This window comes from Gasterosteus aculeatus, chromosome 15 (assembly GCF_964276395.1).
Source record: "Gasterosteus aculeatus chromosome 15, fGasAcu3.hap1.1, whole genome shotgun sequence".
Lineage (NCBI taxonomy): Eukaryota > Metazoa > Chordata > Actinopteri > Perciformes > Gasterosteidae > Gasterosteus > Gasterosteus aculeatus.
This window is the reverse complement of record NC_135703.1, coordinates 865,001-891,092: the sequence shown is the minus strand read 5'-3', so window position 1 is coordinate 891,092 and position 26,092 is coordinate 865,001. Positions and strand designations below refer to the sequence as shown.

The window sequence follows — 26,092 nt, the reverse complement described above, 5'->3', positions numbered from 1 at the left end:
GTTCTACTCAATCATGTTCTACTCTATCACGTTTTATTCTAGAATGTTCTACTCTATTATATTATATTCTATCATGTTCTACTCTGTCATGTTCTATTCTATCATGTTCTACTCTATCATGTTCAATTCTATCAGGTTCTACTCTATCGCGTTCTATTCTAGAAGGTCCTGCTCTATTATGTTCTATTCTAGCATGTTCTACTCTATCATGTTCTATTCTAGAATGTTCTATTCTAGCATGTTCTACTCGATCATGTTCTACTCGATCATGTTCTACTCGATCATGTTCTATTCTAGCATGTTCTACTTGATCATGTTCTATTCTATCATGTTCTATTCTATCTGAACCTCACATTCACCTTTTTTTACACTGAATTTACGAACGTTTCTTTTTGTAGTAAAAACTTGTGAATTGAAATAGAAGAAAGATGAAATGAACGTCGTCTGTTCACAATAAATCTCGTCTGCACAGGAAGCTAAAGGTCTAAACTCTGGGATCAAATAACGCTGATGACCTTCCTCACCTGATGCTCTGTTCTTTATACTCTGAATCATAATTTGATGCAGAATGATTTCGGGGGACATGCTGGAGGAGACGAGTCCATGTCCTCAGACTGTTGAGAGACGTCAGTGCGGCGGTTCAGCAGCGACAATCAAACAACAAGCTGTTGTTATCTAGAAGTCTCAACCAAATCCACCAGACAGTGAACAAAAACTGAGACAGACAGGGAGACAGAGAGACAGGCAGGGAGACACAGAGACAGACAGACAGACAGAGAGACACAGAGACAGACAGAGAGACAGACAGGGAGACAGAGACAGGCTCGTGTCCCCCTTCATTCTGTGCGGATTCTGTGTGAAGGATTGTTTCCTCATCAGAAGTCCATCAGTCGGAGGACACGCCGCATTTAGAAAAATGCTCTCTCTCTGCACTCCCCCCTCCCCCCGGTTCCTCCCTGCTGATTAAACCCCCTCCCCTGCTGCCTCCCACCACAACCCTCCCCTCCTCCACGGGATCTCCAACTACTTCATCTCAGTCATGGTCCACTTGCTGCGTGGAAAAGGTTTAGCAGGCAATCCCTCGCTCAGACAGGGGCTATGAGGGGGGGACAGCAGAGGGAGGAGGGAGGACTGGGGACGGAGGAGGGAGGAGGGAGGAGGAGGAGGAAGCCCAGCCAAGATAACGGGTAAAGTTCTCCACCGGCTGAAGGTAAATGTCCCTCAGACGATCAGCAGAGGAACCAGCAGTGACCAGTAGCACCAGTGGTATTAAAACCAGCAGTGGTGTCACCATTAGTTGTACCACCGGTATTAGCATTATAAGTAGCATCAGCGTTAGCATTGTAATGAGCATTAGGATTGTAGTGTTGTATCGTAGTAGCATCGGCTACTAGCGCATGAGTGTTAGCAGCTAGCACGCCGCGGTGGTGTTTCTCTTCACACCCCTTTAATCAGAAGAGAAGTTTTTCTGCCCCGTTAAAGCGGCTCCGGGGATGAAAATGAAATAATCTGCTGATTGGCTCCGTGAGCTCTGATGGTCGCTTCTTTCCATCCGGGTCACCTTTTATTCACGGGTCAACCTGTGAGCTGAAGAAGCACAAACCTTTATGCTGAGGAATAGTTTATTATACTGCATCTGATCGAAAACCACTGGAATGACCCAGTAAATATGTAATAATCAGCTCCTATATTATATTAAAGATATACATGTAATTGTTGTATTTTCACAATAAAGCTTTTATTCATTTTTTGTTTCATGCAAGAATTCATCCAGGGAACATTTTGTATCTTTATGATTCTTTTTTGTTCACTAAATAATACAAATAATTAAAATGGATATGAAGAAGAGCTCCGAGTGTCCTTAATTACACCCAAAAGCACGACTCTGGAGACGAGGTTCAGAAAAAAGTTTATTTACAAAAGGAAACAAATGAAAATCACTCAACAGACGAATCAACGTTCACCAAACAAAAGAACCAAAGAGCATCCAGACAATAAACGCACGGCTGTAAAAGGACACAACAGGAAGCGAGTCTGAACTGGACATTGGTTCTCTGTGACATGGGACAAGACGGACAGGACAAAGGGACACGCAGACAGTATGGACACACAGGTGAATCAGGGCAGGCGGACAATCGTTGCACGAGACAAACCTGAAGACAAATACACACCACAGACTCTCTTTGTCTGAGACACACACACACACGCACACAGTTACTCATCTTTACTGGACAGAAGACACGTCTCTCCCTCTGTCTCCCTTTGTCTCCCTCTCTGCCCCCCCTCATTGTTCTCTGGATGACAGGGAACTTCCTCTGGAGACCTCGGATCACAGATGCTCTGCTGATGGGACGTCCAGCTAGTTAACACACACGCTCTCATTTTACCAATCACAAGTGGACACACACACACACACACACACTTTGACCATCACGTCTTCATTCAAGGACGAGCGTCTCGCACACGCACAGACACACACAGGGACACACAGGGACAGACAGGTCCATCTGGCCGGTGGAGGTGGTAATGTGTCTGCAGGTCAGGCAGGAGGCCAGCTGTGTTTGTTGGAAGCTTCAGTGAGTCCGCCGGGTCCTGCCATGATTAAGAACTCACACTCAGCCTGTGTGTGGGTCTTTGTGTGTCTGTGTGTGTCTGTGTGAGTCTGTGTGAGTGAAAGAGAAAGAAAGAGAGAGATAATTAAAATGCCATGAAGATTGTTGCTTCAGTCTAATCCAGACACAGAAAAGCAGGTGTCTGTTTAGAAGGTTTTCTCACCTTGACGACTTTCCTCGTCCTTTTACCACAAACAACGAAGCAGATTCAATGTACAACGTTGTTTCCTGTGAAGACGTTTTTATTTTGAAAGAACTGTGTTCAGCTTAGTGAAACATCTCATGAGACACTTTGAGTCCAGCTTTTTACTTTATACGTATCTTATTATATCAACTGGTCCACTCTAGTCCATTCTAGTCTAGTCTAGTCCAATCTGGTCTAGTCTAGTCCATGCTAGTCTAGTCTAGTCCAGTCTGGTCCATTCTAGTCCAGTCTAGTCCAGTTTGGTATAGTCCATTCTAGTCTAGTCTAGTCCTGTCTGGTCTAGTCCATTCTAGTCTAGTCTAGTCTGGTCTAGTCCATTCTAGTCTAGTCTAGTCCAGTCTGGTCTAGTCCATTCTTGTCTAGTCTAGTCCAGTCTGGTCTAGTCCGTTCTAGTCTAGTCTAGTCCAGTCTAGTCCAGTTTGGTATAGTCCATTCTAGTCTAGTCTAGTCCTGTCTGGTCTAGTCCATTCTAGTCTAGTCCAGTCTGGTCTAGTCCATTCTTGTCTAGTCTAGTCCAGTCTGGTCTAGTCCATTCTAGTCTAGTCTAGTCCAGTCTGGTCTAGTCCATACTAGTCTAGTCTAGTCCAATCTGGTCTAGTCTAGTCCAGTCTGGTCTAGTCTAGTCCATTCTAGTCTAGTCTAGTCCTGTCTGGTCTAGTCCATTCTAGTCTAGTCCAGTCTGGTCTAGTCCATTCTAGTCTAGTCTAGTCCAGTCTGGTCTAGTCCATACTAGTCTAGTCTAGTCCATTCTTGTCTAGTCTAGTCCAGTCTGGTCTAGTCCGTTCTAGTCTAGTCTAGTCCAGTCTAGTCCAGTTTGGTATAGTCCATTCTAGTCTAGTCTAGTCCTGTCTGGTCTAGTCCATTCTAGTCTAGTCCAGTCTGGTCTAGTCCATTCTTGTCTAGTCTAGTCCAGTCTGGTCTAGTCCATTCTAGTCTAGTCTAGTCCAGTCTGGTCTAGTCCATACTAGTCTAGTCTAGTCCAGTCTGGTCTAGTCCATTCTAGTCTAGTCTAGTCCAGTGATGTCTCTTTGTTTGAAGGTTACAGGAGAACGAGGAACCCAAGAAAGGAAGGAGGGAGGAGGAGATGGAGGCAAATGAGAGAGAGAGAGAGAGAGAGAGGCAGGATGATAAAGACGTGAAGTGAACGAAGCCGAGCCATCTACAGTGAAACAGAGTGTGTGTGTGTCTTTTAGGGTGTGTGTGTGTGTGTGTGTGTGTGTGTGTGTGTGTGTGTGTGTGTGCCAACTCTTTAACGAGGGACTGCTGCTAATTTCAGAGCTAATACTGAACCGTCTCACTCCACTGAACCCAGGAGGAAGGGATGAGGAGAGGAAGTGAGGACGTGGGAGGGGGAGGAGGTGGAGGGGAGGTGAGTGAGGACATGTACTGAGAGGGGAGGGAAGGTAAGGGGGAGGAAGAGGAGTTAGGAAAGAGGAGGGTTACAGGAGTAAAATAAAGGGAAATGACCAAAGAGAGAAAAGTCAAGGAAGGAGGAGTCAAGGAGGGGAGCGAAGATGGTGGAAAGGAGGCGGAAGAAGAGGGAAGGAGATGAGGAAAGGAATCTTCGGTTTGTCCAGAAACTCTTCACAGGACTTTTACAAGAGAAACATATTTATTAAAGCTCATAATCACAAACCTTCGACTAATGTCTCAACAACACGAATGAAGACTTTTGTCTGAATTAGTTTCATATCATGAGGATGTTTTTTAATCAAAATGATCATTTGGTATTTTGTGATTCAACAGAGAACAAAGAATCGGAATCAGACTTCGGTCTTCATGATCAATGTGTGTTTATTAATCTGATGTATTGACGAGGTGATGCATAAATAAATACAACCATGTGCGTAACAGGATGAAACGTATCGTGGAAACAACATCAGCAGTCAAACCTTTGCGGCAGAAATCATCAGTTTTCATGTTAAACTGAAACACGATCAGCGGATGGAATTTTTGCGCCGTGAATCATGAACATTCAACGTGTTTTTAAAATGATTTTCATTATTGATGGTCGCCACTGAGAAGCGTGTAACGTCACTGTAATTTGTTATTAAAATGTCTTTTTGTTCTTATTAATTCACGCTGTTATTCATCTTTAGTAATTAATACCTCTCAACTAAAATCCATAAAACTCAAATGATTGCCTCTTAATGCTCGTTATCATTAGTGAGCTTTGCCTAATTACGCGTTAGTTAAATTAAGCTTTAAAGTTTCCGTCAAGAGCAGAAAACTTTAAAATGAAACAAACAAAAATAAGGAAAATATTCGGTTATGGATGTTTTGTCTGTGTTGAGATTTATTCATTAGAATAAATGCGTGTTTTAAAACTGGAATGATGAGATGTGAATAAAGTGATTATCTGCTTCAACATAAATGACACTTTCTGGTAGAATAAGACTGTTTAAGAGTCGTCAGTGATTAACAAGATAAAGGAAATAACCGAACCCGTAAATATATTTATATGTTTTTAAAAGAAGAACAAAAAGCAGATGAAACCTGAGTCGTCGTCATGAAACAAATAGACTTTATTTTTATATTTAAGTGGCTTAAACACTTTGTGTTCTCTGGGTTCTTGTGCCGTCGCCATGGAAGCCGGAGGGCCTTTTGTCTGAGTGTGTGTGTGTGTGTGTGTGTGTGTGTGTGTGCGTTTGTGTTCTCGTCCTCCGCGGAGTTGACAGGGTGGAACCTGGACTGGGTCACCTGATTGGCTGATTTGAAAGACGAGGGGGGGGGGGGGGCGGGGGCAGTTCTCTCTTCTTCTTCTCGTCCTCTAAAGTGAATAAATTGGAATTTTGTTGTATTTGAAAAGAAGCAAAGATCGAATTTCAAACCCCTAATAATTAACGTTACGTAACAAATCTTTCAGCATAACAAGTAAACCAACTTGTGTTTTTGTTTATATGAATAAATCAATTTAAATTTAAATTTGCAACTTAACTTAGCAACTTAAAAGGTTTCTGCTCGTCAAATTAATGTCTTATCAAAATAAAGTCCCGTCCTGAGTTGTGTTGAGGAATAGATGAAATATGTGTTATATGTGTATGTGTGAAGTGAGATCAGGAGATCAGAAGATCCCTTTATGAATACCACACACACAGATTTCAGAATAACAGCCTTCTGTGTCTGAATACATGGTTGAAATAGTGAGTTGATTCATGTCCTCGTTAAGCAGCTGATTGGTTCGCTCATTGTGTCCAACCGTCTTTTAATTAAATAACTAGATTGTGGCTCAATATACAAATTATTTTATTATTTTTAAATTTTTAAACTTGTTTCCTGAGGACGATATTTTCAAAATACACTTTTGTCTTACAGTAATCGACTGAGTTTAGAAATAGGCGGCGCTTAGTGGAGGGACGGTTGTGCTTCCACGATGATGAGATTTCCATGATCTCGACTCTGTTTATGGATCAAAGATTTCCCTCGTTCTTTGTCCCTCTCTGATATCGACGTTCATTCCTTTGAGATATCCGTCCTCTCTTCGTCTCTGAACATCGCCGAGACCATCGGACATCTGAAGAGAAAAGACGAAACGTCCACGCGAACGCAAATGGACTTTTGTGCAATCCCACAATGCAACAGGGCTCCGGCCGCTCTGCACTGGCTGCTTATTGTTGTGAGTGTGATCGATTGTGCGGCTCATAAAGCGCCGTGATTTACAGCCACGCCATTGGCTGACAGCTCAGCGGCACAATGTTAGTAAACAACCTCAGACTTTATTTACATTTTATTACGTATGTTTTCTGATCAGTAAATCTGCCCAACGTCACATGACTAACGGCCAGTTTGACCTCCAATCGACCAGGAAGTCAAACCTTCCCAGCATGCTCTCTGTCTACGCACTCCTCAGATAATCACACACACATCGCTTCCTCTCAGCTGACAAGCTCTTTAAAAAGCCATCGACCCACCTCGCTGAACTTTACGACACAGACACACACACACACAGACACAGACACACACACACACAGACAGACAGACAGACACACACACACACACACACACACTTTGCCTGCCGAGACAAGCTGTTTAAAACACCATCAAGTCACCCTGCTGAACTTTACGACACAGTTTCATTTCATGTTTATTAGACCCAAACACCAACACACACCACACACACCACACACAGACACACACACTCACAAAAAGTGTTGGATTTACCTACTCAGCTGGTACATGATAAATATGTCTGTTTGAGTCAAGGTCAAACACACCCCCATGTACACACACACACACACACACACACAAACACACACACACACACACACACACGCACACACACACACACACACACACACACACACACACAAACACACACACACACACACACACACACACACACACACACAGAAACTCACACAGACACACACACACACACACACACACAGAAACTCACACAGACACAAACACACACACACACACACACAAACACACACACACACACACACACACACACACACACACACAGAAACTCACACAGACACACACACACACACACACACACACACAGCAGACTTGAAGACTCGTCGTCTATCAACAAGATGCTTTTCTAGTTTGCAGATTAATTTCCTTCTCTTCTCCTTTCTCCTTCTTTCCTCCTCCCTTATTCCTTCTTGCATCTCATCCTCAGGTGCCGTACTTTGCCTCCTGGCTCCTTCCTCCTCCGTTCACTTCCTATCCTCTCTCCTCTCCTCATCTCCTCATCTCCTCTCTTCTTCTCTAATTTACTGTTTGTCCTGATAAACAAGTGACACACGGTTTGAAAATGATATTCTTCTCTAAATGACATCCATTTGTCATCCCAAATTCTCTAAACAACTCCTCCTCCTCCTCCTCCCTTCTTCCTCCTCCTCCTCCTCCTCCTCCTCCTCCTCCCCTCTTCCTCCTCCTCCTCCTCCTCCCCTCTTCCTCCTCCTTCACCTTCGTCTGCTAATCCTCCATCTCATCCCTCTACATTCACCTCCTCCTCCAACACGTCCTCTACAGGAAAAATGAATCACCTGTCTTTACTTGTGTGTGTGTGTGTGTGTGTGTCTGTGTGTGTGTGTCTGTGTGTGTGTGTGTGTGTGTGTGTGTGTGTGTGTGTGTGTCTGTGTGTGTGTGTGTGTGTGTGTGTGTGTGTGTGGCCAACAGGAATCCCACAGAGGTTTTTAGTGGCTGATTTATTGCAGAGTTAATTCATAGCGGCGTACGATGATGATGAGAGGCCGCAGGAAAGTATGGTCGTCACTGTTGTTGTTGAAGGGAGAGAGAAGGGAGGAAGGGGGGAAGGGGGGAGGGAGGAGAGAGGGAGGGAGGGGGGGAGAGGTAGAGAGAGACAGAGAAAGAAAGAATGGGATGTTTTCCATCTGAAGGAGCCGTGTGGGGAACAAACGTAATTGTGTTGTATGAATATGAAGACTAACTCGTGGAGTATTTACGTTATAACGGTTTATCTTGATTCCAACGATCTGAAGCGAACTGAGGAGGCTTCATTTTAATCATCTACTCTCCATCGTCTCCCCCCCCCCCCGTCCAGGCTGCAGGCCCTGAGGAAGGAGAAGTCCCGGGACGCGGCGCGCTCGCGGCGGGGGAAGGAGAACTTTGAGTTCTACGAGCTGGCCAAGATGCTGCCGCTGCCGGGCGCCATCACCAGCCAGCTGGACAAGGCGTCCATCATCCGCCTCACCATCAGCTACCTGAAGATGAGGGACTTCGCCAACCAGGGGGACCCGCCCTGGAACCTGCGCATGGAGGGCCCGCCCCCCAACACCTCCGTCAAAGGTAGGGGCTCTTTAAGGAACCAGGTGCAGTGATTGGTTGAAGACGTCCTCTCTAGTTTGCAGTTTCCTGTAAATAACTTTTTATTCCAGCTCATTTGTTACTTGATAAAAAAACTTTGGATGATGTCATGAGTCCGAAGAACAAGTTTGTGTTTTAAAAATAAACTTGTTTATTAAAAGATTGTGAAATGTTTGGCTGTTAAAAGCTTAACATTAATTCAACTAATTCTTTCCACCACAACAAATACTCCTTCCTGTTTTTACCTTTCACAATAAAACCCCCAGATACGTATGTTATATATATCTTGTAGGCAAGTAATTCACATTTGTTGGTCACATCCTCCAGTGTGTGAAGTACTTTCTCTTCATTCCTACAATAGTAATACTAATTAAAAATAATAATTACTTTAGTTTTGCTGTAAACTCAAACATATTCACAGCTTGATGCGTCCACATATTAACACTTTTGAAACAAGCCTATAACACAACACGCAGACGCACACAGACACACCAGCTCCTGCGCTAAGTGATTTCTCTGTGAAGGAGCATTAAGCTCTGATGAATTCCTGCCTGGAGAAGCGAGTACACACACTACACACACTCGTGAATCTAAGTGGAATTTGCCTTTGAAATGGGCCCTTTGTGCGCCGCACTTAGAGCGCTCGCTTCTAAGAGGACGTTTGGGCTCCCAGGAATGACCCGCAGATGAAAGCAAATTGCCTGGAATACTGGTGGCGTGCTTAGTGCGTGTGTGTGTGTGTGTGTGTGTGTGTGTGTGTCTGTGCGTGTGTGTGTGTGTGTCTGTGTGTGTGTGTCTGTGCGTGTGTGTGTGTGTCTGTGTGTGTGAGAACTGCAACCAGGAGATTTACCTGCATGTTGTTCAAGAACAACGCTGCGGTTCAGGATGTGAGGACAGACATAAATGTTTGTGATGATGCAATGTGTGTGTGTGTGTGTGTGTGTGTGTGAGTGTGTGTGCGCAGAGCCTCGCAGATGGCATCATTTTGGCGGTGCTTTGAAGAGGCGCATGCATTTTAATGAACACAACAGATATGTTCGCACCAGATTGGGCTGTGTGTGTGTGTGTGTGTGTGTGTGTGTTTGTTTGTGTGGACATTTCGTGCAACACAGTGGTACATCCCATCACATAAGGACACACACACACACACACACGGACCCCCGTCAGCTGACCCCTCCCTTTGCCTGAATCCGACTCTAATGGGAGTCGTTGACTAAACGGCGGCGTCATTGGAGAGGAACGCTGGGCTCTGATTGGCCGGCGGCTCCACACGTCGTTAAGAAAAAGGTCGGCAATGTGAATGAATACGACACACAACGCCGACATGTCCTCACCGAGCAGCAACAACCACACACACAGACACACACACACAGGAAGGGCGAGCTGAGGCCGGTCGCACCTCGTATAAGAGTATCACAAAAACACACACTGCAGTGTTGTGTGTGTGTGTGTCTGTGTGTGTGTTTGGTTCGTCTTCTCTCTCCTATTGACTCTCTAATGAATGAATATCCTCCTCTGACTGTGTGTGTGTGTGTCCATGCTTATGTGACTGTTTCCATTGTCATCTTTTTGTTCATGTTCTCCTCCTCCACCCGTTCCTCTTCATGACTTCCTCCCTGTTGTCCTCCACCCTTTCCTGTTCACAATTTCCCCCATCTTCTCTTCCTCCACCCGTTCCTCTTCATAACTTCCTCCATCTTCTCCTCCTCCACCCGTTCCTCTTCATGACTTCCTCCATCTTCTCCTCCTCCACCCGTTCCTCTTCATGACTTCCTCCATCTTCTCCTCCTCCACCCTCTCCTCTTCATGACTTCCTCCATGTTCTCCTCCTTCACACGTTCCTCTTCATGACTTCCTCCATATTCTCCTCCTCCACCCGTTCCTCTTCATGACTTCCTCCATATTCTCCTCCTCCACCCGTTCCTCTTCATGACTTCCTCCATGTTCTCCTCCACCCGTTCCTCTTCATGACTTCCTCCATCTTCTCCTCCTCCACCCTCTCCCCTTCATGACTTCCTCCATCTTCTCCTCCTCCACCCGTTCCTCTTCATGACTTCCTCCATCTACTCCTCCTCCACCCTCTCCTCTTCATGACTTCCTCCATGTTCTCCTCCTCCACCCGTTCCTCCTTATGACTTCCTCCATATTCTCCTCCTCCACCCGTTCCTCTTCATGACTTCCTCCATGTTCTCCTACACCCGTTCCTCTTCATGACTTCCTCCATCTTCTCCACCTCCACCCTCTCCTCTTCATGACTTCCTCCATGTTCTCCTCCTTCACACGTTCCTCTCCATGACTTCCTCCATGTTCTCCTCCTCCACCCGTTCCTCTTCATGACTTCCTCCATGTTCTCCTCCACCCGTTCCTCTTCATGACTTCCTCCATCTTCTCCTCCTCCACCCTCTCCCCTTCATGACTTCCTCCATCTTCTCCTCCTCCACACGTTCCTCTTCATGACTTCCTCCCTGTTCTCCTCCACCCGTTCCTGTTCACAATTTCCCCCATGTTCTCCTCCTCCACCCGTTCCTCTTCATGACTTCCTCCATGTTCTCCTCCTCCACCCGTTCCTCTTCATGACTTCCTCCATGTTCTCCTCCTCCACCCGTTCCTCTCCATGACTTCCTCCATGTTCTCCTCCTCCACCCGTTCCTCTTCATGACTTCCTCCATGTTCTCCTCCACCCGTTCCTCTTCATGACTTCCTCCATCTTCTCCTCCTCCACCCTCTCCCCTTCATGACTTCCTCCATCTTCTCCTCCTCCACACGTTCCTCTTCATGACTTCCTCCCTGTTCTCCTCCACCCGTTCCTGTTCACAATTTCCCCCATGTTCTCCTCCTCCACCCGTTCCTCTTCATGACTTCCTCCATGTTCTCCTCCTCCACCCGTTCCTCTTCATGACTTCCTCCATGTTCTCCTCCTCCACCCGTTCCTCTCCATGACTTCCTCCATGTTCTCCTCCTCCACCCGTTCCTCTTCATGACTTCCTCCATGTTCTCCTCCACCCGTTCCTCTTCATGACTTCCTCCATCTTCTCCTCCTCCACCCTCTCCCCTTCATGACTTCCTCCATCTTCTCCTCCTCCACCCGTTCCTCTCCATGACTTCCTCCATGTTCTCCTCCTCCACCCGTTGCTCTTCATGACTTCCTCCACCCATCCCTCCCCCGTTGACCTTTGCAGTAATTGACCCATCAGCTGCTCTTCTGCAGTTTGCCGTTGGAGGCTTTGACTTCCTGTCAGAGTCTCCACATCTGCTGCAGGACGCCGCGCACACACGCGTGACCTTTGGAGGATCCTGACACCCGCCGTGTGTATCTGTGTGTGTGTGTGTTTGTATGACTGACCAGTAATGTGTGTGTGTGTGTCTTGTGCGTACAGAATGAGTCCAATAGCTTGTGTGTGACGGTATGTGTGTGTGTGTGTGCATGTTTGTATGTGTTGTGTGTCTGCCTCTGTGTGTGGGTTTGTGTGTGTGTGACCCCCTTCGACACCTGGCTATTCATTATGCATGCAGAGAGCAGCAGACACCAAAATGCCACACTTCATGAGCCCGTCTACAATCAACACACACACACACACACACACACACACACACACACACACACACACACACAGACCATAAACAAACTCACAAACAAACTTTACTCCCACAAATACACACGTGTACATATTAGGAACACACACGTTTACCTGAATAAATGCAAAGTGAGCTCAGGTGTTGCACACACACACACACACACACACACACACATTCACATCTATGCTGCTTTACATTCTGTATAAATATCTTCACTCTCGGTTATTAAAATATAAATTATGGCATTTTTTATAAGACCCACAAACCTATTTACTGCACAGGAGCTCATGAGGTGGAATTGTGTGTGTGTGTGTGTGTGTGTGTGTGTGTCCACGCGCGGTTGTGAGTTTCCTTTAAGGCTTCATGATTATTAATGTAAATAAATGTAGTGTGACAGACTTTATAGTTTTCTGAGTAAAAGTCCATATAAATGATATGAATAATATCCGACTCGTGTTTCTTTTGTGAGTTTTGGAGACTGAAAACAGAAAACATTAAAGGTAGAAGTGTAGATGCAGCTCCTACACGTCTTTATACCTCTATTGTAAAAGAGAGACAACTAATCAAACTGTCTCATGTTTGATCAAAGATCAGAACGATCAGAAGAATGAAAGTGAACGGCTGAAGAAGAACAGTCGGGTAAAGAGGATAAACTCAGCTTCAGCACCACGGACAGCGACGCTCGCTCATCATTGGTCAGCCGCTCTTTACTTCCTCCTCAGTCCTTATACGGTCACTTCCTGTCCACGGCTTCCATGAGACGCAGGCTGGCGGACACTTCCTGTCGTCTTTCAGCCACACGGGTCACAACAGCAGAACATCTTGGTTGTGGTTGAAGCGTCGGACTCGGGGGAGACACGTGGTTTGTGGTCTCAGGGGACGGGATGAGTTACAGCTCATGGTTTACAGACAGCCGTCCTCCGTCAGAGAGGCTCCATGAATCAGGCCGGATGGAGCCTCTCTGCTGCGAGGAGATGGAGAGGGTGGAGGCAAGTTGACAGGGGGGGAGGGGGGTGTTTGGGGGTATTCAGTCCAAACCCATCAGACTACAAAAGAATGTTTCTACAGCTCTTGTGAAAAAAACATTGTCTCTTTTTACAGTAATCCTCGCCACCCGTGTGTGCGTCTGTGTGTGTGGCTGTGTGTGCGTCTGTGTGTGTGTCTGTGTGTGCGTCTGTGTGTGTGTCTGTGTGTGTGTCTGTGTGTGCGTCTGTGTGTGTGGTCGCGTTCCAATCCTCTCCAGAATTACACACAGCAAGACGGACGCTCTACAAGGAATGAAGAGCGAGACGCAGAGAGGCAACATCAGAGGCTGTGTAGAAGAATGAGAGGGATGAAGACGAGACGGGGGGGCAGACAGAAAAACAAACGAGACCGTCAATTAGAGAGACAGAGGCTATCAGGGAGAGCGAGGGAGAGAGAGGGGGAGACGGGGAGAGGGGGAGGCAGCAGGAGTCTCCTCTCGTTATGATCTATCTCGTCTCTTTGTACCAGCTGACGGTTTTATGAGGCGGCCTGCTGGCTGGCTAATAGCTTCCTCCATTACACTCAGGAACACAGTGACCCCGACACCCAGTAAACAGCCCCCCCACACCCCTCCCTACACCCCCACACTCCCCCCCCTACACCCCCACACTCCCCCACACCCCTCCCTACACCTCCACACCCCTCCACGGGCCTGTAGTCCACCTGTCATCCTTAGACCGTGGGACCGTGAGGAGAGGAGGGGCATAGGGGGGAGGGGCAAATGAGCGGAGCAGAGGGGAGGGACAAAGTGGGCGGGGCAAAAGGGGCGGGGCCGAGGGGAGGAGCAAATGTGGCGGAGCAGACGTGGTAAAAGAGCTAGAGCGACTGGCAGCTCCACCTGGAAAGGATCCAGACGTTCAAACGTTTCTCTCTGACATTTACGACGGCCTTTGAACGCATCACGTGTGGCGAACTTCAAATGAAGAATAAATAGTTCAAATTAGTCGGAAAAAAAAACTTTTGTGAGTGAGAGAGAGAGAGAGAGCTGCTGCTTCTTCACGTGATCACATAATAAACACGTCAACCCCCCCCTTCCCCGCCAGATCCCCCCTACCGCTGGTCGCTCCATCCTCCGGCAAAAGGAAAGCACACCGCGCTCGCTCCCGCTTATTAAACGGGGGAGTAATTGGGCCAGCTGTGAGTGTGAGATGGTTCGATTCCCCCGGTCGCGGTGTAAAGCGGGATGACGGAAAGGAAACAGCAGTAATTATAAAACTAATTACGGAGTGCTGATGATGCCCACAGGCTTTGCATAACTACATTTAGAGAGGAAATTGCTTTCGGCTGCCCGACGCGGCTCGCGGGCGTTTTGTTCGCTCGGCTCTTCCCTCTCGCCGCGCGCACACCAAAAGAACGACCTGGAATAATCACCATGGAAACAATTACTTGCAACACCTTGTTTTTGTCCTGCGAGGGGGAGGGAGAGGGAGAGGGAGAGGGGGAGGGGGAGGGAGTGGGGGAGGAGATTGATTGACCGGACTTTGTCTTTAAACAGGTTCTACAGGAGTCACTGAAGAGAAGTTTCCTCGTATGACGTCGGCGGTTTTGTTGCCAAAAAAAAACTATTGCCTTCAATGAATCCCAAACCTTTTAGGCCACGCACCCGTTTCTACATCCCAAATGGGTTCGTGCACCTCCAATCCCTAGTGTCACACCCCAGAGTCTCCACAGTCTAAAAGGCTGTGTAGCTGCATTCAAATTGGACCAATGACAGAACAGTTTGTGTTTGTTTGCTATATTTAGTTAAATGTTGCAGTGAGAAAACAGACAGAACAAAGAGGAAACTGCAACACTGTATCATATTAATGCATCAGGACAAACCAAAATACTACACAAATAACCTGAAACTCAGCAACAAAGTTTCAATAAACTCCAGTTACGTCTCTTTAAAGGAGCAATTAGAAGGACGAGGACGCTCAGGCTCACAGGCAGATTGCATCTTATTCCATTTACAATAAACCTTACACAGTGGCTAAATTATTTTAAATTGAAAGAATCACGCAGATCATCGGAGGTAGGAGGATTTTAAGAACAGGAACTACAAACTGTCTTCATGCAATCGAGGACCTGCAGGTGTGTTTTATAAAAGTTTTAAGTTTGGTTTTAGGCTCGTCTAATAAAATCTACATTAAGTACACAGAACGTTCCATTAGTGTTGAGGGCTGTTTGCAGGTCTTCTAGGAAGGTCAACGTTGTTCTGCGGTGCCACTGAGCATCCAAGACGTCCTTTAAAGAGGCGCTGGTGTTCTAATGGGGTCTTAAGAAAGTTTCAGGGATGAATTCAGGGGTTCCGGTGGCGCTTGAGAACATTTTAGTCTCTAGGTGGTCTGACAAATCAAAGTGATCACGGCTCCTCTTTAGTCTGGAATTGTGATTGAAGATGACGAACAAAAGCTTCGTCGTCTGTTTCTGTTCTCATATCGTACAGTAACCTTCCTTCCCATCAGTCCTGTCATGTTGCGTTTCCAGGACCTCCCACAATCATTGATATCACTTTGTATTAATGACAGCCAGAGCCTTGTGAAGGACGTTTAGCCATTAGAGCCGATGTCCTTACTAACCCAGTTATACGTCTAATGTCCTTTCCTAATCGCGTTAACCAGGCTTCCCTTACATACCAGACAAATGGGACATTATTGGCTTATGTACTGTTCGCCACGGGCCCTCAGCAGTCCATCATCCACTCTAATATTCAGAAATGCGAGCTTTGACGCTGAATTAAAGGCGACATGAAAAGCATGTGTTGAACAAAGTCAAGTATTTCCAATCAGATGTAATTGGCTTGTCGCAGCCGCCGGTGATGTATGTTGGTAATTAGTTAAGCAGCCTGAGTTTGTCTCAAAGGGGTTTGTTTCTTATTTTTTCTTTATTTTCTTCCGGCCGTTCCTCCTACAGCTGATGTCGGAATAAACTGGGGAATAAGGAGCTTTTCTTTTCTATTCTTTTGAAAGAGCCGCAACACCGATTGCCGATACCCTCGATTTCGAAGACGGGAGTCAAATCCTCTCCGGGTCTGGAGGACACGCTAACAGTTGCCATGGAAACTGTGTATGTGGGAGGGGGTCGGGTTTTACAGAGTACTTACTATTGGAGTCTCAAACTAGTCCTGATCCTCCATGTGACCCAGTCCCAGGTTAGTCCTTATCCTCCTAGTGACCCAGTCCCAGGTTAGTCCTTATCCTCCTAGTGACCCAGTCCCAGGTTAGTCCTTATCCTCCTAGTGACCCAGTCTCAGGTTAGTCCTGATCCTCCGTGTGAACCAGTCTCACGTTAGTCCTGATCCTCCATGTGACCCAGTCTCAGGTTAGTCCTGATCCTCCATGTGACCCAGTCCCAGGTTAGTCCTGATCCTCCATGTGACCCAGTCTCAGGTTAGTCCTGATCCTCCGTGTGAACCAGTCTCACGTTAGTCCTGATCCTCCATGTGACCCAGTCCCAGGTTAGTCCTGATCCTCCATGTGACCCAGTCTCAGGTTAGTCCTGATCCTCCATGTGACCCAGTCTCACAATAGTCCTGATCCCCCATGTGACCCAGTCTCACGTTAGTCCTGATCCTCCATGTGACCCAGGTTAGTCCTGATCCTCGATGTGACCCAGTCCCACGTTAGTCCTGATCCCCCATGTGACCCAGTCCCAGGTTAGTCCTGATCCTCCATGTGACCCAGTCCCAGTGTCCCCCCCCCCCCCCTCCAGAGACAATCTGCTGCTGGACTAATTGCAGCTGTTGTTTTTTAAAGCTGCTGCACTCGAGATCTTTTGTTGTTTATAAAGGATGAAGATGAAGACGATGTTGCTTTGAGGCTAAAAGCAGAGAAAGTTCATTTTGAAGCCATCTGTCCCTCTGGATGCTGATTAATTTGTCGCCGGCTGCCTGTCACTCAAAGCCTTTGATCTGCACTCTCCTTAATTGATTTTTTTAATATTTTAAAGAGAAAAAAGAAATAATAACCAGCCAGCTGACTTTGATGAGGTTGTTGATCAGAAGAACTTTCTGTCTTTAAGTATCGGTGTGTTTGGTCTCAGCGGATCAACGAGCAAATACGTCCGATCTGCTGCTCTGATATCTGACAGAAAGTGTTTTCATTTAAACTCTTTGATTGTTCAGTCTTTGTCCTCGAGAGCTTCAGAGATCAGAGCATCTGAGAGCTTCATATATATATATATATATATATATATATATATATATATATATATATATATATATATATATATATATATATATATATAAACACTGCGGGAGGTACTTTATACTGTGTACCTTTATAACGCTACTTTAAAATAATTTATATTAATCCTTCTTTTTAGCTGACATCTTTTATTAAACAAGTAAACGTAAAATAGGATGCTAGGTTTATTTTGAAAAGACTCGTACTGTCCGTTTCCTGTGAAGAAAATTAGTTTTATTATTATTTTGAAAAGCGAGCAACTGTTTAGAGAGGAAACGCCGACACACACACATAGATCGTATTGCTGTGATGAGAGCTGTGTGTGTCTGTGTGTGTGTGTGTCTGTGTGTGTCTCTGTGTGTGTCTGTGTGTGTCTCTGTGTGTGTGTGTGTGTGTCTCTGTGTGTGTGTGTGTGTGTGTGCAGGACCTGATGTTATTAAATGATATCGACATCAAGGCTCCTGTTTGAAGTTAAGCTTTCCTTTTTGTTCTATGCGCTCTACACACACACACACACACACACACACACAGACACACTAATTGTACTTTGTGACTTTCTGTGTGTGAGACAGTTTATTGCAGCGTTATCAACCCTGTAAATCAGCACTGAACCGTGTGTGTGTGTGTGTCTCTGTGTGTGTGTCTCTGTGTGTGTGTGTGTGTGTGTGTGTGTGATAAGCTATCTGGTACAGTAGAACTATGATGTATGATTCTCATCCTCACACTGAAACACAGTACTGATAGGAAACACACACACACACACACACACACACACACACACACACACACACACACACATTTGGATCCAAACCGATATTATTGTTTGTGAAATTCTTTTTTGGGTTCACGTTGACAAATTCTAAAAGATTTTATGACATTTCGTCTCTCTGCATTTCACTGATGCTCCACGAGGAGAAACTAAAAGAACCGTAGAGGAGGAGGACGTCGTCATGGTGACACACTCGCTGTGGGCTGATGAATTGAAGCCTCATGCTGTGTACATTGCTAATGGAGACCTGTCAATCAGCGTGTAGCCCCGCCCTAAAGCGTCCCCTGCTTTATGGTGTGTTTGACTCTAAATGGACCATAATTCACTAAATGAACATCATGTTGTGTTGAAGAAGACTTGAAACTAGAGACTGAGACATAAACTCTCATAAAGCTTTCCTTATTTTTAGAAGTATTTCTCAAAGTACCTCGAGTTCAGTATCATTCTGTGAGGGTGGGAGTCCGGCACGTGTTGCCTGACTTATAGAGGAATAATTAGGAGGAACTTGTCATGTGATGTCATTGTAACCGTAGTGTGAAGATGTACATTTCAAACTAAAAGGATACATCTGATGTATTCTGATATAAATGATAAATATCTCACCGTCATATCGCGCTGACAAAGCCGCTCTGTTGAAAAATGGTTTTGTGGGATATTTACTCATTTAGGTTTTTATCTCGGTGTGATGCAGGAAGCAGATATCGTCTTCATGTACACACACACACACGGCAGTATGTGTGTGTTTGAGTGTGTGCGACTGTGTGTGTCTGTGTGCGCTCTTGCTGTTGAGCTGCAGTGATAATCGATTAACGGCAACATGCCTGAACCAGCATCGCATTAGTCAACGTCACACCCCGACACCTGTACTAAGGTGTGTGTGTGTGTGTGTGTGTGTGAGTGGAGCCTCTCAATACTTCATTATTCATAATCGTTCCTTAAAACGTTCAAACATCTCTCACTTTTTCTTCATATTAATTACCAATAGATGTATTAATTGATTGATTAGAGGTGTTTCAAAGGGACTCCTCTCTGATGGAGTCAGTTATTAAAATAAGTTCTATGTTGGGAGCTTCATTTATGATCTGCTCTCATCCAGCGTTGGATCGCTGATCGTAGATCAATTCTTTCACCAGAACCAGGGAACGTTTGATGATCATTGAGATCTTTCCTCATGTGAAAAGAGCATCAGTTCTTCTGTAGTTATTTGTGTCGGTGAACTTAAAGAGGAAGGCAAGTTGATTGGCTGACACATAGTGACTCACCATGACACATCACATGACATTACATCACATTACATCACATTACATCACATCACATCACATCACATTACATTACATTACATCACATCACATCACATTACATTACATTACATTACATTACATTACATCACATTACATCACATCACATCACATCACATCACATTACATTACATTACATTACATTACATCACATCACATCACATCACATCACATCACATTACATTACATTACATTACATTACATTACATTACATCACATCACATTACATCACATCACATTACAGGTCATTTAGCAGACGCTTTTATCCAAAGCGACTTACATTACATTTTAAACCCGTGGCTTTTTTCACATTTTTGCCCGGCGAGCAATTAGGGGTCAGGTGTCTTGCTCAGGGACACTTCGACGTGAAACATGGGGCAGCCTGGACTCGAACCACCAACCTAGTGACTCTTAGTGACTCACAGTGACTCACAGTGACTCTTAGTGACTCCGCTCTCAGCTTGTTGGATAATGAACAAACGTAGGATTGAGTCAGTAACTAGAATATATTACAGGTACTTAGCTGTGTGCCTTTTTTAATCAGCTAACTGTGTCGGTGTTGCTGCCAGCGGTGGCGGCATAACAAAGTTAACATGAGAAGAAAACAAGAAACGCACACAAACACACAAACACGAGGCCTCTCCAGGAATCTGGCAGCAGATTGTAGAGAAGCTGGAATCAAAGGCGGAGGAGACGGAGTTCAACTGTGATGGTGTTTGGATCACAGAGATGCTAAGCTACGAGCGGCAGCTCCTTCATCTCGGTGTCTCTTTGCCAGACACCCGGGGGGGGGGGGGGCCGCAGGTTTCCTCCGCATCACTCTACCTCCCCGGCGCCTGATGATGACATCATTGTGAGGTAGAGCCCCCAGATGACGTAAAACAGGAACTTCTTAATTTGATCTTTTATTTGTTGGCTGACTTTCGTCAGATTGTGTTTTCGACCTTCTTGATGATTTTCCCTTTTCCCGGGAAATGAGCCAACTCGAGAATTACTGTCTTGCCTCTTCCCTCCTTTCCTCTTCCCTCCTTTCCTTTCTCCTTCCCTCCTTTCCTCTTCCCTGCTTTCCTCTTCCCTCCTTTCCTCTTCCCTGCTTTCCTCTTCCCTCCTTTCCTCTTCCCTCCTTTCCTTTCTCCTTCCCTCCTTTCCTCTTCCCTGCTTTCCTCTTCCCTGCTTTCCTTTCTCCTTCTTCCCTCCTTTCCTCTTCCCTCCTTTCCTCTTCCCTGCTTTGCTTCCTTTGCCCTCCGTTCTTCATCAGGAATCTCATTATATGTCTCCTTTTATTATTCTTCTTCCCTTGTTTCCTCTTTGCTACAGTCCTTCTCCTTTCTCTCAACCTTTTCTATTTTCTGTCCTCTTTGGTTCCTCCATCCTTCTCTTAGTCCAGTTCTCCACCTTAATCTCCCTCCTTCTTCCGGTCCTTCCTGTTGCTCATCATTCAATTCCTCTGTTAATTTGCATGATCTTCTTTCCTTCTCCTTGTGTCCTCCTTTCCTTCTATCCTTACACGCTCTTTTCTTTTTCCTCTCTTTTGATCCCTCACCCCGTTTCCTTCTTATTTTCCTTTCCTTATTTCCTTCCCCGTTATTTCAGTCCTCATTCTTCTTCCTTCCTTTCTTGCCTCCTTCATCCTGTCCTCCCTCCTATGTTTCCTTCCCCTTTCTCTTCCTGACTCATTTACCTTCTGCTGTCCTTTAATTAACTCTTTCTAATTCTCTCCCATTGAAGTATTTTCATTTTTCATCTCTCGTGGTTATTTTCTTTTCTTTCCCTTCGTCTTTCCTTTCCTCCCTAATTTCCTTTCCTCATTCTTGCTGCTACTTCCTTACCTGCTTCCTCTTTTGCTTTCCTATTCCTGGCTGTTTCCTCTTCCCTTCCTTCCATCGGTTTCTATCTGTCCTCATTCGACCCCCCGTCCTGGCAGCGAATCCTCCCGGCGATAAAACGTGTGACATTGAGACTATTTTTGAGATTTGACTTCCTGGAAGTGAATGAAATCACTCGACGACAGCAGCCAAAACGTCCTTCTGCCAACAGTGTTTCTGCCTTTAACGATGAAAGAGGAGCGACGCCGCTGGTCCTCGTCGGGACGTCGGACGGCTGGATTTTAGTCTTTGGATTCGTTAAATATATAAAAGATAAACTTCAGCTCGGTTCTGTTAAAGATTGAAGATAAAAACGTTTTCATCGTGTTTTTCAGGACAGAAACTTTTGACTTCTCTATGAAAACAGTAACTGTTGTTTACTCGCTATTTACTACTGATACTTATAGACATAATGTACATCGTATACTGCGAGTACTTCTGCTAACCAGGTACATTCACAAGTTCTCCCCTGCTGTAATGTTGGTATTTTCATTGCTGCACATTGTCAGCTGATGAATGATGATGATGATGAATACAAGATGTAAATTAAAGAGTAGATTAATATACATTATTATTGATTAAGTTTCCTGGCAATAGTGTAATTATGATAAGCGTTATTAAAGTAAGAGCACATTAATCCAACAATAATTATAACACAAATTGTATGCTAATACAAATACTAGAAATATTTACTACGTATATATTAATACAGATATATTTGAAGATTTTACTGTGAATAAATGTTACATATTATTTATTAAATTTACAACTTATTTTCAGATGAACTCACAGTTTTTTTATTTTGTTTCAAAAAATCTGTATTTTCCTTTAAATCAAATTGCCCTTCTGTCTGATTACTGAAGAACATACATACACATGAACATGTATGTATGTATGTTTATGTTCTTTGTATGTTTCAGTGTGTTTGTCTGAGGCTGAAAAGGAGCCAGCTGTTAGTTTGTGTTCACGTTAAATCGTCCAGTGAGGCTTTTAGCTTCACTGCTGGTTTCTGCCCTTTAAGGCTGCGCCTCCGCACACACACACACACACACACACAAACACACACGCACACACGCACACACACACACACACACACACACACACACACACACACACACGCTTCCAATGAAATAGTGGAGTGAGATCATTTGTTTTTCTCTCCTACAAACACACTCCCCTGCAGGCTTGTATTGTGCTGCAGTTAATAAAGTGTTTTGTAGTGTGTGTGTGTGTGTGTGTGTGTGTGTGTGGATCACACCAGCAGATAAGCACTGGTCACTGATAAGGACGGCAGTGTCTCCGCTCTGCAGACTCAATGTGTCTCAGACTCCGTTTTCTACTTCACAGATTCTTGCTTTAAGTCCCACAATTGTAGAATGAAAGAATATTTAAGGAATATTTAAGCTGCTTCAGCTGAGAGACTGGAGACACGTTACGTCTCTGAGGCTGCTTCAAAGCCTCAGACGTCCCCCCGACCCCGAAAAAACAAGGATCTACAGGCCCATCGCCCTGACCTCTGTCCCTGACCTCTGTCCTGACCTCTGCCCTGAACGCCCTGTCCTGTCCCACCAAAAACGGGATGTAGGCAGCGAGGACGGGATGTGGGCAGCGAGGACGGGATGTGGGCAGCGAGGACGGGGGGTAGGCAGCGAGGACGGGATGTAGGCAGCGAGGACGGGATGTAGGCAGCGAGGACGGGACGAAGGCAGCGAGGACGGGGGGTAGTCCCCGGCTGCAGTCTGTCCCCGAGGGGCATGAATGTCAATCATATGTTGTGGACACATCGCTCTTTGTATGTATTTAGTATTTTTGTAATTCGTTGATTCGTTGAGGGTAGACGGGGTCACGTTTGACCTTGAAACATACCAAAGCCCCCGGGTGGGGTGGTGGTGGTGTGGTGGGGTTGTGGTGGTGGGGTTGTGATGTGGTGGTGGTGGTGCTGTGGTGTGGTGGGGTTGTGATGGTGGTGGTGTTGTGGTGGGGTTGTGGTGGTGGTGGTGGTGGTGTTGTGGTGGGGTTGTGATGTGGTGGTGGTGGTGCTGTGGTGGGGTTGTGGTGGTGGTGGTGGTGGTGGTGTTGTGGTGGGGTTGTGATGGTGGTGGTGGTGGTGTTGTGGTGGGGTTGTGATGTGGTGGTGGTGGTGTTGTGATGGTGGTGGTGGTGGTGTTGTGGTGGGGTTGTGATGTGGTGGTGGTGGTGTTGTGGTGGGGTTGTGATGTGGTGGTGGTGGTGTTGTGATGGTGGTGGTGGTGGTGTTGTGGTGGGGTTGTGATGTGGTGGTGGTGGTGTTGTGGTGGGGTTGTGATGTGGTGGTGGTGGTGGTGTTGTGGTGGGGTTGTGGTGGTGGTGGTGGTGTTGTGGTGGGGTTGTGATGGTGGTGGTGGTGGTGTTGTGGTGGGGTTGTGATGGTGGGGTTGTGGTGGGGTTGTGATGTGGTGGTGGTGGTGTTGTGGTGGGGTTGTGATGGTGGTGGTGGTGGTGTTGTGGTGGGGTTGTGGTGGTGGTGTTGTGGTGGGGTTGTGGTGGGGTTGTGGTGGTGGTGGTGGTGGTGTGGTGGGGTTGTGGTGGTGGTGGTGGTGGTGTTGTGGTGGGGTTGTGATGTGGTGTTGTGGTGGGGTTGTGATGGTGGTGGTGGTGGTGTTGTGGTGGGGTTGTGATGTGGTGGTGGTGGGTGGTCGTTCTCTCTGATGATGACAGCGAATGAAACGTCTCTGCCTCTAAATCAGCACCGAGGGTTTTGAATACGAGTCTCCGTTCCGTCTCCACGTTTAAAAGGAGATGACTCCTGACGCTTATAATTAATTAACATCCTCTTCCTTCTCCACCTCCGCTGGGTCTCTCCATTTCTGCGTCCCTGCTCTTTCTTCTCGACACTCTCTTCCCTCTCTTCATCCCTCTCTCCTTGCTTCATCCCTCGTTTCCCATCAGACACATAAAGATCATTTCAGCAACTTAACGCTTAAACTCGGCCGAGGACGGAGGGATGAGATGAAACCAGAGGGACGGAGGGATGAGATGAAACCAGAGGGACGGAGGGATGAGATGAAACCAGAGGGATGGAGGGATGAGATGAAACCAGAGGGACGGAGGGATGAGATGAAACCAGAGGGACGGAGGGATGAGATGAAACCAGAGGGATGGAGGGATGAGATGAAACCAGAGGGACGGAGGGATGAGATGAAACCAGAGGGACGGAGGGATGAGATGAAACCAGAGGGACGGATGGAGGGATGAGATGAAACCAGAGGGACGGAGGGATGAGATGAAACCAGAGGGATGGTGGGATGAGATGAGACCAGAGGGACGGACGGGGGGATGAGATGAGACCAGAGGGACGGATGGAGGGATGAGATGAAACCAGAGGGACGGAGGGATGAGATGAAACCAGAGGGATGGTGGGATGAGATGAGACCAGAGGGACGGACGGGGGGATGAGATGAGACCAGAGGGACGGATGGAGGGATGAGATGAAACCAGAGGGACAGATGGAGGGATGAGATGAAACCAGAGGGACGGATGGAGGGATGAGATGAAACCAGAGGGACGGATGGAGGGATGAGATGAAACCAGAGGGACGGATGGAGGGATGAGATGAAACCAGAGGGACGGATGGAGGGATGAGATGAGACCAGAGGGACGGATGGAGGGATGAGATGAGACCAGAGGGACGGATGGAGGGATGAGATGAAACCAGAGGGACGGATGGAGGGATGAGATGAGACCAGAGGGACGGATGGAGGGATGACAATGTAGTTGTTCTCTTCATCCGTGAGAATCTTCTCCCTCTCCTTCTGTCTTACTCGCCCGTCTCTTTCCCGCCTCCTGTCTCTCTCGTCAGACGGTTTGGTCAAAGTTCATTAATCTTTTACTGCCGAGGTGGATTTCCTCAGAGGAGCGAGTCCGTTTGGGCGTCTGTTTCCACGGTTACCCAGCTGTAATCGGAGGTGAAGAAGAGCTCAATTACACGCACATTTACAGGCGGACGAGGCGTCTGGAGCCCGATGGACCATGAATCTGTACATCGAGGAGCTCTACTGTCCCGCGTGAAGCCCATAGTGGCGTTCATCTTTCACTGAACCTAAACTGTCGATTGAAGTTCATCGGAATTGAGAAAGAAATATCTCAATATTTCTCAATCAGTACTACGTTGGCGTAAACTATCTGGGGGGGTTAACAAACGTTGAGATTAAACATTGTGACATATTCGGTTTTGGTTAAACGTTAAATGTCTCAAAAGTCGCAATTGTTTGTAACAAGCATTTTTTATTTAGAAACTCACAGCTTCATGAAAACTCCTCCAACGGCAGATTAATGTCCCTCTTTTCTTCTGCCGTGCGACTTCGATCCCTTTGTTTGATGTTAAAGATACAAAGTCCACTCCGACCCACTCGAGGAAACATCTGGAAGTCCACAACGGGACGTAGAGGAAAAAACAAAAACAGAAGGAAAGGAGGAGGAGGAGGAGGAGAAGTCGAGGTAGAAAGAGGAGATGAAGAAGAAACAGAAGATACGGTGCAGGTAGGAAAAGACATAAAGGACGAATTCAAGAGGAAGAAACTGAAGATGAAGAAGAAGAAGAAAGAAGAAATAAAAGAGGACGTGCAGGAGGAGGAGGAGGAGGAGGACGTGGAGGTGGAGGAAGAGGAGGAGGACGTGGAGGAAGAGGAGGAGGACCTGGAGGAGGAGGAAGAGGAGGAGGAGGAGGTCGTGAGTGAGCGGTGAGCTGCAGTTCTGTCCGTCTTCTCGTGTTAATCCTGAGTGCTGCTGGTCCACGTACACTCCCCCTGCGGCCGT

General features: G+C 46.3%; 1 protein-coding gene across 3 annotated transcripts in view; it reads left to right on the top strand.

Moving 5' to 3' along the window:
- npas3 (neuronal PAS domain protein 3) overlaps window positions 1–26,092 on the top strand; it is a 136,753-nt gene that overhangs the window by 50,388 nt on the left and 60,273 nt on the right. For all 3 annotated transcript variants that reach the window (XM_078089191.1, XM_078089193.1, XM_078089192.1), the window contains one exon: window positions 8,336–8,580. In XM_078089191.1, the coding sequence (XP_077945317.1) occupies window positions 8,336–8,580 (245 nt within the window). The remainder of the gene's footprint in view (window positions 1–8,335; window positions 8,581–26,092) is intronic.